Source organism: Crocodylus siamensis, chromosome 7 (assembly GCF_052110815.1).
Source record: "Crocodylus siamensis isolate JL-2025a chromosome 7, ASM5211081v1, whole genome shotgun sequence".
Lineage (NCBI taxonomy): Eukaryota > Metazoa > Chordata > Crocodylia > Crocodylidae > Crocodylus > Crocodylus siamensis.
The window spans coordinates 17472964-17490279 of record NC_143401.1 but is presented as its reverse complement, the minus strand read 5'-3'; the positions used below and the strand labels follow the sequence as shown (position 1 = coordinate 17490279).

General features: G+C 44.3%; 1 protein-coding gene across 1 annotated transcript in view; it reads left to right on the top strand.

The window, feature by feature from the left end:
• Positions 1–1374: 1374 nt before the first annotated feature.
• The window catches only part of TM9SF3 (transmembrane 9 superfamily member 3), a 104969-nt gene continuing 89027 nt past the window's right edge, over positions 1375–17316 (top strand). The window contains exons 1-2 of the mRNA XM_090057064.1: positions 1375–1626; positions 16972–17167. Of these exons, the coding sequence (XP_089913190.1) occupies positions 1534–1626; positions 16972–17167 (289 nt within the window). The 5' untranslated portion in view covers positions 1375–1533. The remainder of the gene's footprint in view (positions 1627–16971; positions 17168–17316) is intronic.

Here is a 17316-nt window from a genome sequence, read left to right as displayed (position 1 = left end):
CTTTTGGGTACAATACTAGGCAGTTTTAGTTTGGTGAGATGGGTGTCGGAAGTATTCTCAGAGCAGATGTGGTGTATTCTTGTCATTTGAGTGTAGTGAAATACACTTGGGACTTCTAGGCCAAGCTACTGTGAAGATATGAGCTAAATCCAATAGAAAAACTCCAAAAATCAGTATGAGGGACATTTGTAGGCACCATAGGTACATATACACATGCAGGGAGGCTGCTCTGACACTCTGTGGACTCAATTAAGTCTCCTGAAGCGTGGTAACTACCTCGCTCCAGCATCTTGTGTATTGGCATCCCTGTGCAGGGGTGCTTTAACTAAAGGCTCTTCCATGAGCTTTAGTTAAAGTGCCCTTGCCATCATTTTTCAGCGCAGGGACGCTGACACGTAATGCTCCGGACACTTTGAACGGCTCTCTGAGCTGATCTAATTAAAGCATCCCCCACCCACTCCTGGAGCATGTGTATATTTTTCCTGTGAGTTTAAAAAAAGTTTAAAAACTTTTAAATTTTAATCCGTTCTCCAAAACTTCCAGAACAATTCTGCTTTGGAATGAGACTGGAAAATGGCAACCTGAAAATAAGCACTGCAAGGGCTTCCAAATACCAGAAGCTGCGCAGGGAGAAAGGCAGGGGACGGATGGAGCAGCTCAGTGCTGAAATACTCTTCCCCTTAGCTCCTATCCTGTCACTGTGAAGTGGGGCATAGGCTACCTCACTTCCTTGTGTTTCTCTTCTCATAAGACCCAGATGAGATACGAAGAGAATGAATTCTTCGGTGAGAACTGCCATCTGCTGGGTCAGGCCATGGGTCCCTCTTGCCCTGTATCCTGTGTCTTGCGGATGCTGGCTGGTCAGCACCCCCTGGTGCTCTCCTGACGATCACTCTCACCCGCTTTGCCTTAGGTGCTACTTTCTCAGCGGCCCTTTCTCAAGGAGGTCACTGTTCTTCGGGGCAGGTAACAACCCCGACCCCGTGCAAAGGGCGGGCCCGTCTCGCAGCCCCTCCCGCCTCAAGCAGGCCCGTCGCACCACTCGTCCCCAGCATTTTTCTTGTCATTTCTCCCAAGCAACTAGCAACTAGCGCCCCGCTACGGCGGCCTGTCGTGGGGCGGACTTAGGGTTTTCCTTTGCTGGGCCTAAACCCACGATCGCAACAGCAGAGTCCCCGCGAAGAGCCACCTCCGCCCGACCCCCAGACCCCTCCTGGCGCTCAGGCCCGCCCCGCGCATGCGCCCGGGCACCGCCTGCGCCCTTCCCCTCCTTAGCGCGGGCGCATGAGACGCGCCTCTATTCCGCAAAGCCACCGTCTCGCTGCCCGCTTGGCCCCCGCCAGCCGCCGTAGGCGCGGCGCTTCCGGCGTGTGCCCGGATGACGTGGCTCGGGGAGCGGAAGCAGCGTCTCCTCCTCCTCAGCGGCGGCAGCGGCGCGGGGCCGGGCCGGGCCGGGCCAGGCAGAGCGGGGGCGGCGCGGGGGGAGCAGGAGCAGGAGCTTGCAGCCTTGCGGCAAGGAAGGCGCGGCGCGGCATGGAGCTGTCCCAGCTGCTGTGCGCGGCCTCCGCGGCGCTGCTCCTGCTGTGGTTGCCGCTGCGCGCCCGGGCCGACGAGCACGAGCACACGGTGAGCAGCTGCCCGGCCGCGGGGGCGGTGCCGAGAGCGGCAGTGTCCGTCAGTCCGTCCCCGGGGGGCTCCACGCCCCGCCCGGCCCGGCCCGGCGCTCGCGTGTCCCGCCCACGGGCGCTCTTGGCAGCAGGCTGCGCGCGCGGCGGGGCCCAGAAGGGGGCACGTGGTTCGACCGTCGCCCGGGCGAGGGCAGGGCGGAGGAAAGCTGGAGTCGTGGCTCCACGTGCACCTCTTGCTGAGGTCCTGGTGTCAACGGGTGTCATCGTGCACGTCTGCGTCCTGGTTTGGTCGCAGTGCGGGGATGCCGGGTCAGCCCCGCTCTGCCTAAGCCCCGAGATGCAAGTGCAGTGAGAAAAGCAGGGGTTATAACAACCGTTACCAGCGCAGCGTGGAGGTTCTTGCACAAATTCATGGAGTGTGCTGCATCCCCGCAAAGTCAGCCTTTGTTCTGTGCCAGTGACCAGGGCACCTCCTAAAGACTTGTCAGTAGGAAGGTGTCAAAGGTTGTGTCTGCAGCTGAGTCCTTGGGCCATTTTCGGATGCTGCAGAGATGCAAATGAGAGCTGGTGTTTCAAGTTGGTTAGGGGCTGGCCACACACTAAACCTGCTCTGAGAAACTCTGAGGCTTTTCTTTCCACACTGCTTTGAGTCTGGTGCTGACACGATTAAATGCAGACCTGCTGTTAAACACCAGAGCATCTAATACAGCTTTTAGGTTATGTGTTTTTTAAGAGTAGATAAGGCCTCAGGATATGAGGTCTTTTGTTTGAAGGACTTTGTTTCTGTTTGACTTGAACTGTAAGTGAACAGTGCTCTTCCTGGAGGATGTTTGCACCTGCTGGAGGACAAACATGGGTTGGTTTGTGTTCTCACAGGCTCTGCTCCAAGGGCAACCTGTAGTATTAGGGATAATGGAAATCTAGGAAGGTGTTGCAGTTTGACAGCTCACTGTTGGTAAAAATGGGGTATGGTTTTGATTTGGAAAGGAGGTATGATGGCAGGGCTATGGAGGAGAAACCTGTACAATCCCTCACTTTGGCCAGTGATATTGGCCCGTAGATGTGGTGATGTGTATGTGGAATACCGTGGGCCTGTGTGTGCTCAGTGATTATCATCCTGGGCTTTCTAAAATGTCTATAATGGCTGCTATTTCTGCAACCATGCACCTCTTTGCTTAGATACCCCTGATCACAGGCATGCTTGAAGCAGTGTTGTTAGGTTCACAACATTGTCTGGTTTTAGTTGCAAGTGATTAGTGATTTTTTTTTTTAATATTATTTTTTAATGTGCTGTGTAAGACAGTTTACAGTATTAGCTGAAGTAGTAAAAGATTGTGGTGGTCTTAACAGGTGAATGTTCACCTCTTGTTGATTCTAGCCAGAATCATATGAAGAAATTGGCTGTTTACACCACTGAATTTCTGCTTTATAACTTCAGGAACATGCAGTTTTCATAAACTTAGCCTAATTGTTGGAAGAGAGGTTCCCCAGCATTGTCTTAACAGATTCCTGCTAGAAAAATATAAATGTGCTTGCAAAAGTCAAATATGAGTGGATTAATTAGGCCAATAGTTTAAAGTCTCATAATACAGAATGTACCATAAAACTCTTATGATATCATTTAAAAATGACTGCTATTTTATCCCTCTTGGGCAAGAATGATGCAGAAGTTGTCAGATGCTAAGATTTACATATTTAAAGGTATTAGTGTAAGGGAAGAGAAAATGGGACATAGTGCAGCGATTAAAATCTTTACAATCTAAAGGCAAATACAGCTTTTAAAGGTCCTGGATTGATATGATATTGCTAGAAAATAAATCAATTTAATTTGTAGATTGATTTGCTAACTTATCTGTGTGGGGTTTTTTTTAGAGAGAATTATTGCATCAGCTTTTTGTCCACACTAGGTAAACTTGGGCAACTTTTGAGCACTTAAGCTAGTAACTGTTGTAGATAAGGTGTAACTGTTTTTACTAAAATGTTATCTGATTCAACACTGGTTAAAGTAGGGACTGCCCTATTTTTGCTGTCCAGGCTTAAGTGAAGTGCAAAAATTAAACAAGTGCTATACATGCTGAAGAGGAAATAGAATTGTAGTAAGTTTTAAAATTTCTGGTTTACTAAATGAGTAAAGAAACTATTTTCTAGATGGACTTTTAATCTGATGAGTATATTTAAGTTCTATAAATGCAAATGTCTTGTTTCAAAGTCTTCATTGAAACAAATGTTGTTATAACTTAGTGCAGGTAAATACGTTTACAGAATTGGTACAAAAAAGCACCATTTTATCTGACCAACATATGAAGCATGCATTTTTCAACAAGTAATAGTAGGCAAACTTTGTAAGCAATTCCTGTTCTCAGGCCTCTAGAAAGGTAAGTAAGTAGACATGTGCTTTCAACCCTTGCAACTAGTTCAGATCTTTCAGATCTGTGTTTCCAGAGCCACAACAATTAATGCTGCCACTGCTCTCCTGCCACCAAATGTCCAGACCCGTGGGGGAGACCCATGGGCTGGATGACATAGTCCAGTATACCGGATCGCATTTCTCTGGCTGTACCTGGTTTGCCAATCCCATGCTGGCCCTATGCCACTCATTCAGTCCATGGAGCCACAAGATTGAGTGCCAGTGCTCTAGAGCAGCATTTCTCAACCTGTGGGTTGTGACCCAAAAGTGGGTTGCAAGAATATATTAAAGGGTCACAGACAAACTGTAAAAATGGATCAACAAACTTTAAAAATGGATTTTCTTTTAAAGGAGAAAAGTGTGGGAAACCGTGGCTTTTCCCTTGCAGTCTAGAAGAGTTCCAGTCTGCAAGGGGCTGCTTGAGGCCCCCCAGCCTTCCCCACACTCCCACTCCCTGCCCTGCACACTGTGGAGGTAGGGCCTGGGGGTGGAGGGCAGTGGGGTGGGAGTGAGGGGCACAGGGTCAGGACTGGCTATTGATGTTTATGGCTAGGTCCTGGCACAAAAAAGGTTGAGAACCATTGCTCCAGAGCAGTTGATTCCCAAAGGATGTGCTGCAACACACCAGTGGACTGTGAGAGTAGTGGAAGTGTGCTCCAAAAATGGTACTTTTCTTTCTTTTCTTCTTTTTTATTTTAATCTGAGGGCACAGTGTCTGTGCAGCACAGGGTGCACAGCAGTATGCAGCCGAGTCCAGCATGACTATACCCAAGGTGTAGGAAGGATGCCATGCTGGGAGGTTGCAGATGTCCAGTCCTGGCACAGTTCTCCAGCAGCTGAAGGCTGCATGTATGCCACAGCTGGGGAGCAGGAGTGGCACTGGAACCAGACATGTGCCATCTCCTGGTTTTATGCCTTGCATGCACCCCAGGGACACTGCTGCACTGCATATCTGGGCACTCAGCACTGCACTCTGCTGAACCCTGCCCTGCACACACACACATCATCCCCTCTCCTGGGCTGGTTGGTGCAGGTCCCTGTTCCAAGAAGTGTCCCTGTGCCCCACTCCTGCCCCAGCCATGCCTGCCCTGCATATCTTCTTAGGGCAGTGTGGAGTTTGTTTACAACCTTCTCCTTCCTGCTCAGTCCCAAGGCGAATTGTAGAGTGGCTCCATGCACCCTTTTGGTGAGGTTGCTGTTCTGTTTCAGCCCTGCTGCTTCCTGATGCCATCTCCCCCAGGGAGGACTTTCTTTATGCCTGTGCTGCCAGCCCTCTGCTCCCTGACTACAGCACATGTCCAGCTGGGGAACTCCTCCAAGATCAGATGTTTGGAGACTGCATTTATGCTGCTGCCGCTGCTTCCCCCTTGTCTTTGCCCTGCCTCCTTTCGGGTGTAAGAGTGAAGTGTACTGCCAGTTTTAATCCAGAGTAAAAAGTATCAAACGTTTGAGAAATGCTGCTTTAGAGTATATGTCAGCATAGGCAACGTGCATAATGTGTACATAGCTATGGCTATATGAGACAGCCGCACTTCTTTTAAAAATTCTTTCAGGGGGGTGAAGGGATGCTACTGGAGATAATTTTGCCCCACTGAAAGTAGAGACTTGAGAAAAAAATCCCTGATTCATAGGATTCTAGACGCACTGTGGAGATTAGCCTTCATCACTGGTGCTTGGTCTCTACTAAAGGACCATAAGGCACTGAGTATTAGAAATTTAGGTTTTGACACTTTTTTAAAATTATTCTTGCTTGTCCTTCTGGCCTTACTCTTTTGTTGCTGTTTTCTGTGCTGCTTTATGCTGCCATTAAAAAGACTGTCATGGTAAACTTAATTTCCAGCATCTGTAATGGGAGTAAGGGAAGGACACAGCCAAACATCTAAAAAATGCAACAAGGGATGAAGGTACAGATCCATGCTTCTGAAGCATTCTGATGTGTTTTTGGGTTGATATCCCTATAATTATGCATAAGTCTAGCGCAGTGCTAACTGTGACACTGACATTTATCTGATAGGTCTTTGCAGGAAGTATAAGAAATCAGACTTTTTTTGTGCAGTACTCAGTCACCATTGTATGGACTTCAGGATATTATTGACTAAGTATATCACTGGCTAATCTTGTTGCTGATTTCTTTGTACTTAATATACTCTTTGGGATTTTTTTTTTTTTAAGGAAGGATTTATATATTTCCTTTTTAACTTGAAGGGAGTGTCCTAAAGGGGAGTCGATAATATTAATGGCTCAGCCTGAAAATGGCCTCAGTATTGCTGTATTTTGTTACAGATGATAAATGGACATTTGGATGTGTTGATTCTAGCTTCCAAACGGCACATGCATCAAAGTTCTGAGCAAGCTGTTGGAACTGTGTTGTCCTACTCAGACTTGCATTAAAAAGTATCACATAGATGTTCCTGGCCACGATAGTCATGCTGACTAAAATGTGGTTGTACCTGTACTGTGGACTTTACCTTTACCAGCCCTGTGTTGATAATGGGCATTTTCTCCTTGAAGCTTAACTTCCAATTTGCAAGACTGCCAAAGCATACGCTTGTGTTTACGTTGAAACTCATCTGAGCTGCTGCAACATTTCTGGGCAGTTGAAAAAGAACATTACATTCTCAACATAATTATGGATGTTACAGAACTGAATTCAAACTGAAGAAAATGCTGCTAAACTAATCTTGCTGCATTTACAGAATAGACATATTTCCTTCAAATCATCGTGTATGAAAGATGTTTTTCAGATGCTTCACTTCTTCAGTTTAATATTCTAAAATGAAGCAGCATATATTGGGTATTGTAGCATTTTCAAGATGTTTGTTCAGGCTTCAACCTTTTATAAAAATTGCTATGTAATCTTTCTGATCTTGGGAGTCCTTGGAGCACATGCGAAAAAACAAAGTTGTCAGATATGCCAGTGTTGAAGATACAACATCTAATTTTTTCACTTCCTTGCTGTTTTCAGCAGCACCTTTTTAGTGGTCCTGTGTACTGAATCATTCTTGTTAGGACACTTTGGATCTGGAAGACTTTCTTTTCTGCCTTTTTAGGGTCACATTTGTCCTTTTTTGTGTAGACTGGGGTGAAAGGGAATGCAGAATGTAAGAGTATTTCTAAAATAATTTTGTCCTTTGCAGTAGGTTAACTAATTGTTTTAAAGGATGCTGTTGATAGAGGTTGATTTCCCCTCCCCCCCCCCCAAGGCAGAGGCTAATCTGAAATCACATTTTGACTAGTCTGTGGCTCTGTTTACATATTTAATTCCATGTAATGAAGTAACCCTTGGTATTTAATTTAAGAGAGTCAAATCACCTACTCTCCCATGCTTTGTCATGACTTTAACCCTGAATTCTTTTTCCTACCTTATTCTTTAGCAAATCTTATTGTAGCAGAGATCTACCTTTTTGACTGGCATGCAACAGATTAGTCCTGTACCCTTCCTGAGTGCCAGTTCAGTCTCCTTCCTCTATCCAGTTTGCTGCTCTGCTTTCTGTCCTATTTGCCACTATGCTGCTTGTCCCTTCTCTGATCTGCCACATGACATACACACAGAGGCTGCCTGTGCCACTTGTGGCACATAAGGCAAGTTGCCTTCCCCCCCGCCTTGTTCAGTGCAGAGAGGGGTAGTTAGCCATGGTAGTCTGAAGTCAGGCAGAAGTCAGGGTAGCATCTTAGGGATGACCTGGCATAGAGGGTTAAGCTTTCATAGGCAATAGCGTACTTCCTACTCATCAGGTGTTATGACTGGACTTGTAGAAAGCAGGGTTTACATTCCCTTCTGTTCAGAACCCCTGCTTTCTGTAAGTCCATTCAGTACCATCTTATTAAGTAGGCTGTTGCCTATGAAAGTGTGTGCCTCCCTGAATGAGTTAATTCAGTCTTTGATACTATTCACTGCAAGGTGCTATTGACCTGCTTATGAACCATAACAGGAATCAATGGGATTTTGATTTGTTCCTTTGTGCTCAGGGATTCTAGATAAACCTGAGGAATTGCTCACCTGTTCAGTAGCTTCTTTCATGCTGGGTTCTGTTTTATCATACTGCTAATTGTATCTGTTGGAAGGGCTTGATGTTATGTGGGTTATAGTTACAGTATGGTAGGATACTTAGTTTTGTATTCCAATCCAGCAGACTTGTATGATGTGGCTGAGTGATAGGTGAATAAAGTTCTGCCATGAGACGGAAGAGCTCATTCTAAATGGGCTGGAAAAAGCAGCAGGAAGAAGAGGGGAGTCAGTTCCCCTAACTTGAGGGAATATGCTATCTATTTGTACTTTAGCATATGGGATGATGAGGTGGTCATGGTGGATTCTTGTGTTTTCCTATATGTATAGTGAGCAGTATTTGAGTTATTTAGCTGAAATTTCAGTTAGAATAAAATCTGTAACCCTTAATAGCTAAAAGGGGTGCAGCAAGAACATCGGAGTTGTTATATGCATTAGGGAGCAAGAAGGAAGTTAGGATCATCTAGGAACATGGACAGAATGATTGGCAAGCAGGGCCTGATTCATGAGTTGAATAAATATACCTGGAAGCTCTCCAGTTCCACGCTGTATCTCTTGTGAGAGCTTGGTGGTCCTGGTACATGGGCACAGTAAATATGAGCTTCTCCAATTCAGAAGAAATATTTCTAGTCAGTGTGCTATTTAATACTCTGCATCCCCTTACACCCGGAAGTTGAGCATTGATGGGATGGATTGAACTCTGCAGGTGGACCTGGGTCAACTATGATGACTGTTCATGCAGCTAATGGGCACAGTCTTGATTTTAGTAGATTAAAGAGAACCTGGCAGTGATAGACTTTATATATACATTCTTGGCCATGGTTCATGGTCGGTGATTCAGGTCCCTCCCTCAGTCTTGCATGCTGAGCTTGTGTCTGTATAAGTGCAGCTCTGAATATGTAGCACACCTATGTGGAAATATGAGCACACCTGTAGGGGAGTACTGCATGTAAGTCCTGGGATGTTGAAATGGTTAAGTTTGAAGAACAGGTACCAAGACTGGCAGCCAGGAAACTGAAGTCTGTCACATTGGCTTCCAGTGCAACTGATTCTAGCCAAAATGCCAGAGAACTTATGCTGAGGTTTGCATTTAAGGAGTCCTCTTCACCTTTCCTCTGAGCAGCACCACCACCATCAGCAGAACAGCAGTATATGTCACTGGTTCCAGAGCTCTTCTGCTTTTGTCAGACTGCTTGTTTTTCACTGATGCCAGCAGAGAGCTCTCTGTGGGGATGCTGGAACAACACCTCAGGGTGCACATCCATCTAGAATATTCATTACTCAGAATCATTGCAAGATGAATGGGTGTCTTATAACCTGGCTAGTAACAGTACAGTTTATACCCCTTATCTTTTCAGGTTCTGTTGGAGCTTACCATCTCATTGGTTTCAGTGATGGATCCTGTCACATCTCTACTAGGAGAAGGAAATCCTTTTTTCTTCCAGTGTTGGTATCCAGAGTAGCTTCCTCAAAAAGTTGCATGGAGAGTAGTGGACTAAGTGCAGGGGATGCTACTCCTTTCCTTGCTTGAAAAGTCCTTTTCTTCCCTGATAAGGTGACTAGTCTGGGTGCACACTGGTGGTAGCTGATTTTCAGCTTTTCAGGAGCTCTTATTCTGTATTGTAGATGCACAGCATGTTGAGTTGATCAAGAAAATGCCCAGCTGATTACTGAGCTCCTCAAGACCAAGCTCCCCCACTCTGCCCAGATGGGTTAAGTCAGGACTAGGGCCAGCTACTACAACCAGACGCTATTGCTGTAGCTGGTGGCCCTGGTTGCTTGTTGTATGAGAACAATGGAAAAGAACAGCTGTCCAGGGTCTTTTGATTAAAAGCATAAAACCATTTATAAGGAAGACCCATTCCAAGCGGAATATATTTTTCTGTAAGGGTGGGCCGGCACAGCCTTGTGCTTGAACAGGCCTTAATTGCTAATAGTTGCCTCTTTCCCCTTAAGGCACGTTCTGTGCATTGACAAATCCATTATGCAGGCGCTTAGGCTGGGAGATCTGACAACAGGTTTGGAAGAACAAATACTCTCAGATCTGTTTAACTGATAGAGTTCATGGCACTCGTTCCTGTCGTTCTGAAGAGAACTCTGCTTTCCAGTTACTTAAAGCAGGATCTACACTGGTATCTCCTTAAAGAGCAAATCGTTGATTTGCTCAGCCATGATTCTTCAGGATGTTTTCAGTGTGGATCTATGACCTGCCCCTGTCCTTGCTTTGAGAATCTTTGGCAAACATGGACTTTCATGCAAGGGTTGGGGTGTGTCATTCATTCATGCTCTGAGACAGGAGGCGGAGGAAGCAAATGGTGGATGTGGAGCTTTGATGTGGTTGTTGAAAAGATTCCAAGTAAGTGTGAATATGCATCATGTGCATGAAGTAGAGTGGAATCCATACTGTCTACATCATGGATGCTAAACCTCTACCTTGTGGAGTGACAGTATCCACCCTGCAGGGCTACACGCAGGTCAGGAAGTTTGGACAGCAGGAGAGTGATGACTGTTAAGAAGGCCACCTTCCTGTGCTGCCGAATTCCCAAAACACTAAACCCTGCACAGCAGCAAGCTGGTCTGGGCCACGCCCCCTCCCCCCTGCAGCTGGAATAGAGCCAGGCCATGTCCTCCCTCCCCCAGCAGGGTTGGGTTGAGGCCAGACTGCCCCCCTCGCACATGGCCAGATGGGGCCCTGCTGCAACTGTACTGGGTGCTGTGGATCTGGCCTGTGGAAGGACTGGCATCTGGCCTGCCAGACAAAAAGGTTGAGTACTGGTCTAGATCATCCTCATGCAGAACCAGAATTTACTGTAGAATAGTTAACATAGGGTTGAAGAGTCAATAAGCTTATGAGGTGAATTCTGTAGCATGGTTCATTTAATTCTCATTTTCTATTTCAGTAGGGTTTTACGTGGAGAAAGTAGTATGACTTGTCGCAAATGAAATGAGACCTCCATTTCCCCTTCCTTCTTTTCCCCCTGCTAAAGACCTTACAAACTAAGGTTACGAATACATTACAGTTACAGTAGTGACCGGAGCATAGTTTAGAGATACTCGAGCTATATTTAAACTACTTGCAGTGGATGCCAGGGAGATCTAGCTTGGGATATGCTAATTTATATTGTTTCTGGGGTGGGGTTTGCAAGCTGTGCAGGCCTCTGGTGCTACAGTTAGGCTGGAGCGTCGGTATAGAATATTCAACTTGGGGAGTATATTAAAAGGGCGAAACGTTTAATCGAATAGATGCTTCAGAGCATGTTTTTCTGTGTGTAGTTCTCTGTTTACTTGTAAGTAGTCATGGTGGCAGCTTTTCTTACTTATTTAAAATTGGTCCGTTTCCTCAGGCTTAATTAACAATTGGTCCTTAATACAGTATCATTGAAGTAGAAGCAATCATTGTTAGTCTTCCACATTCTCAGTTTTTATTGATTTTTTTTTTCCCCTCCCCCTCCTCCCCCCGATAAATTCCCCGATTTATTTATTTTTTCTAAGTCATTTGGTTTTTACTGATTTACACTCATTTTTCAGTTCAAATCCCTGTTAGCAGGTACGAGTGGGAAATGGCCCTGGGTCTGTTCAGGACAGGGCAAGTTGCTGCTATGGGCTGGGGCTGGGCAGCACTGGGCTGTGCTCAGGGTGGGTGGTGGCAATGCTGTGGTGGGGGGGGCTCCAGCCACCTCAAAATTCACTATAGTCTCCCCAGCCCTTCCTCCCAGTACTGCTGCCACCTGCCCTGAGTGGAGCCTGGCCCAACCCCGTACCAGGAAGAGCCTGGTGTGGCCCCAGGCCAGAACGGCAGCCTGCCCACTGTTCCCCACACAGGTCCAGGGGCACATGCCCCCCCCATGCCTCAGGGTGTGTGCAGTGGCTGGAACCACCCCCAGACAAGCCGTGGCTCTGTCCTGCACCCTACCCCACCCTGGCTGGGCAGCCCCTGGCCCAGCCCCACTCCCTTACCGCAGGGGCCTTGATCTTTCCCCACACATCCCTCCCCTTCCACCACCACAGACTTACCAGCTGGACACAGCTCTCTAAGCTGCCAGGCTGTGCGTCTCACAACCTATGTACTGTGCTGCGGCTGTGCGCATGTACAGTGCATTTATTGGGCACATTATTGGCTTCACAGAGCAAAAAAAGCTGATTTCCGTTGCACTCAATTTTCTTTATATCGATGCCCATCCGAGTATTGGACCGATGTATCAGTGAACCTCTATAAATCAGTGGTTTCCAACCTTTTAAAACTTGAGGCACCCCTTGAACAATGCTAGCTTTTAGTTTAATAAATAAAATAAGTAAAAACTGCAGAAAAATAATAGAGCAATTTTTCTGTTGCAGAGAACGCGACCATGTTTTGGACACTATGGATTCCTACTTGAAATATCTGGCTTTATTTTGTAAATCAAGTTTGTGCACCTAAGTGCTAATGTTGTATGGCGCTCTGCATCACCCTTGAAAGGATCTCACAGCACCGTGGTTGAGAATCACCGCTTTAGACTACTTGGGTGTATGAGGGATATTATCACTGCAAAATGGGTACATGGCCTACACTCAACATTTACGCTGATGGCCGTGTATGGCTAGATAATGCTTTCTAAATCAGACAGTCCCTTGTCCAAAGGATTTGTAGCCTGATATACATTGATTAATATGTCCTTGTTGGAATGAGGCATTCTTTTCTCTATGGTTGTCATGTCTTGGCTATCTACTTTATTTTTAATGCTTTCTTTGTTTGGAAATTGTGGTAAGGGAGTGTGATAAACATTGAGGTGGTGTTATTTCTTATTGGAATGACTGAAGCTGTCCTTCTGTGATCATTTTGCTTTTGAAGCCTGGAGGCTTAATTGGAGGTTATAAAATAGGATGTTTCATGTGTTGAACTATGAAGTTTCTTGAGGACAAAGACATGGCAAATATTTCACTGTATTTTAATGATTGCTTTTGCATGTTTTGTTCCCAATAGATGGGAAGATGCTAGTAATTAGGGCTTGGATACAAAGGTGATACAAGCATCTTTCCAGTAATTACACATCTTAAATGAGATCATAGTTGTTTGACCAATAAGCTTGGAAAAATCTGATATTCCATCCTCATTTCATCTTTGAGGTGACATATGTATTGAGACAGTGGCCTGAATTTCCTTATTCAGATAGAAATAGATACCTGTTTTCAGGCTGTGTTCCATGGAACCCTACTACCATCACAGTCTTCATTGAGAGGAAAGGACTGTGTATGTAGGCTGAAATCCATTCTAATACTTAATTGGTCCCTTTCCTTTCCAGGCCAGGATGACAACGCCTTGGGGTCAGCATGAAGAAAATGACATTGTCACTTGCTTACATATCTGTTCTCTTCTGTATTATGTTAGCATTTAGCAACCCTAACTGAGGTGACTATCTAATTGTGCTAACCAGGCAGTACCCCAAAGAGCTGACCATGTAATCACACAATTTACAATCTGCTTAGGGGATAAGTGGAGGAATGAACATACTATGAATGTCTGGCGATCTTTTATTGCTCCGAAACACAAAAATGAGGCTTTGGTTAATGTCCTTTTAATACTTGTGTATACACAATATTACTTGTGTAAACAAGCTGGGTTACTATATTCAAAGTTGAGCTGCAGCACTTCTAAGAAAGGTGGCCATCCCCATTCTGTAACAGATGAGCTGCAAATAAGGGCATTATTAAAATAGTAACCAAAACATCATTTCCTTTTTTTCACAGCCAAAGAAATGTGTTCAGAAATCTCAGAAAATTGATACAATTCATAATTGTTGTCATGGTGTTTGTAGCTGAGATGATGCAGGGAAAGACCCTGCATGAAAGAAGCAAGATTTCATAGTTTCATAGATGTTAGGGGCTGGAAGGGACTTTACAGATGATTGGGTCCAGCCCCCTTGTACTTGGGCAGGAAAGATGGCTGGGGTCAGATGACCTCACCAAGGCATCTGCTAAGATGCTTTTTGTGAGATTCTTTTATTGGACCACTTTACAGTTGAAAGAGGTGTTAATTACGCTTTTGGGTGCAAAATGCCCTTCCTCAGATATTACCTCCCAAATCTTCCCCCACAGTTTGAGTGGAAGTTGTACAAAAACTGTAGCTCTGTTTATGTGCTACCATTTTTATCTGTTCTTCTGCTAAAAGAAATAGTATTGTGCTTGGGTCTTGAGAGATTAAAAACACTGAGTGAGGGCTGGAAAACTGTAGTCAACAGCTTTTAGGTATAGAAGTCAAGTCAGGCATTACAAAAGGAGAAGATAGGGTAACATGTCTCTGTTTCCCAGCAGAAGCTGGGAGCAGTGTCTTGGTTGCTAGTTTAAGAGCTGAGAGTGAGGGGAGCTGTACTTTTTTCCTTCACTTCAAATTCCTTCAAATAAGGGTCTTTATGCTACACTCGTATAACACTGCATGTGTTGCTGTAGAGTGGATTTCTTGCCTTTTTTGTCTTCATCACGCAGACCTTTTCTTTATTTCTGCATCCAAAATTACTGCTGTAGTTTCGTTTCTTTCCCAAGCCATTTAATAAAAGCTGAGAAGTATCTGGTCTGTATTATTGCTCAGAATGCAACAGTGAATCTGTTCTAATGTTTAGCATTTTCTGTTGCTGTTGCTCTGGCAATAATAGCATACTAGGCAGATTTGGAGATGTGTTTGTTGGGAGACTGGCATGACTGCTCAGAACATGTTGGCTTAAATCCATGAATTAGAATAAAAATATTTCTAATCATTTGTACCTCAAGTATTTAGAGTATCCTGTATTGGTCTGCAGCTAATTATTTTGGGCTCCCCTGGCAGTATAAGTTGATTATTCAAAGTAAATGGGGTTAAGGACCTTTATTCAATAGTTGAAAGAGAGAATGTACAGTTATACTCAATGTCTTAATTGTGCAATAGAAAATGCACTTTTGACTAACTGTTGTTTCCTTTTCCCACTCTAACTTGTTCCAACTGTGTGAATTTCAGTGTAGTGAGAGTGGTTTTTATTTGTGAGCATTTATAGGGCCTGAATTCTAACTGGTAAGTCTGACTGCAGGTTGGATTTGCATATGCATAGACAGCTATGTGCATCTAATCCTGTCTTAAAAATCAGACTCACATGCTTTGCCTGGTTGATAGGACAGCTATTTATATAAAGGATGTTGGTGGGGGGGAAAGAGCTGAAGGTAAATTAACTTCTTTTTTTTTTTTTTAACTGTAACATAGAACCAGCCAGGGTTAACGTGCTACTGAAGCATAAAGTGCCAAGAGTAATTTAAATGCTTTGATATTTATTTATTCATGCCTCCCTGTGCTTGCATGTTGGATGCATTTATCTGAGAACATACTCACATAAGAATTGTCATTCACTGGGTCAGACTATAGGTCCAACTTGCCCAGTATCCTGTGTCCTATAGTGGCCAAGAGCGGGTGGTGAAAGAGAGAGTGAGCTGGGTATGACCAGGGTATTTTCCACATTCCTCTTGCACTTGCAGCCTCTAGCTCTTGAGGCCTAGGAAGTTCTAATTTGGAGGCTGCACCCCTAACTCCCATACTCAATAGCTGCTGAAGCCCCTTTCCTCCAAGAATTTGCCCAGTCCTTTTTTGAATCTGGCTAAACTGTCAGTTTCCACAGCATCGCGTGGCAGTAAGTTTCACACTTTAATTATGCTTTATGTGAGAAAAAAAAATTCCTTTTATTAGTTTTAAATGTACTACCTACTGGTTTAATTTTCTGACCCCTGATTCTTGTATTGTGAGAGATTTAGTAAATAATACATTCCTATATACTTTCTCTTCACCACTTAGTGTTTTGTAAACCCTTATCATGTTTCCCCTCAAACATCTCTCTTTTTTTTTCTAAATGGAGTATACTGGCTTCTCTAGTCTCTCCTCCTACAGAAGTCTCTCCATACCAGTAATAATTTTTGTTGCCTTTCTTTGGACTTACTCTAATTCTTCTGTATCCTTTTTGAGGTATGGGGACCAGAACTGTGCACAGTATTTAAGGTGTGGATACACTATGGATTTATAAAGGGGCATGGCAATACAGTTTTGTTAACAATTCCCTTCTTAAAAATCCCCAACATTTATTTGGTTTACCTTTTTGTAGTTGCTGAGCACCGAGTTGGTGTTTTTAGCAAATTCTCAGATCTCTTTCCTGCGTGCTAACAGCGAATGTAGAACCCGTCATAATGTAGGTATAATTTGGGTTATTTTTGCCTGTGTGTAATCACTTTACACTTATCTACATTGACTTGCACTTGCCTTTTAGTTGTCTATTGACTCAGTCATGCCAGATCCTTCTGTAGTTCCTCAGTCTGCCTTGGTCTTTACCGCTTTGAATAATTTTGTGTCATTTGCACATTTGACCAACTCTGTTCCTTTCCCATAGTGTATGTGAGATCTTCATATATCCAGAAAGCTGAGTTTCTTGTGACTAAGGCTTGGAAAACTTAGTCTGTTCTGACTTGGGACTAAATTTACTGGCCAGAGGTAGCTGGTGGGTGCTCCTTCAGAGAAGTTCAAGACAAAGCCCAGCCTCTGCTACTTCAGGGTTAAGAGGAAGAAGAATGCTGGTTTTGTACTGGATTACATTCTTTCTACATGCCACCTGGGATCTTCATCACTTGTACTAACAACTGTGTGTAGGTGCAGTTGAAAAGGTGTGCTTTTAGTAAAGGTAACGTGCTGTTAATTTCTGGCAGTGTTACAAGTCAGATGTTACTGATACTTTGTGTCATTAAGAAAATGAAGAACAGTGGTCATAGGACTTAGGAAAAATATTTTTTTCTATGTGACTTTTTGTCCTAGTTAATTTTAAGTGCAGCTGTTGCTTGGACTCCTTTTTCTGGGTGCTATAGTCATACTGCTGCCTTTCTAGATAAAATGAGCAATGAATACATCTTACTCTGCCAGGCTTCTCATATGTTTTAATGTACTTGTCTTTCAGTACCAAGATAAAGAAGAAGTTGTTTTGTGGATGAATACAGTAGGACCCTACCACAATCGCCAAGAGACATACAAATACTTCTCTCTTCCCTTCTGTGTGGGATCAAAAAAAAGCATCAGCCATTACCATGAAACACTAGGAGAAGCACTTCAAGGAGTTGAACTGGAGTTTAGTGGTCTAGACATAAAATTTAAAGGTAGGTATTTCAAAGTGCATTTAAGTCACTAAAACCGCCTTATGTTTATTCATTTTTTTTACACGCTTTTCTTATGGTTTGTCTTATCTGCTACTGCAGATAGTCTGTTATACTCTGAGTTTTGCACTATGTCTTATTTAAGGAACTTC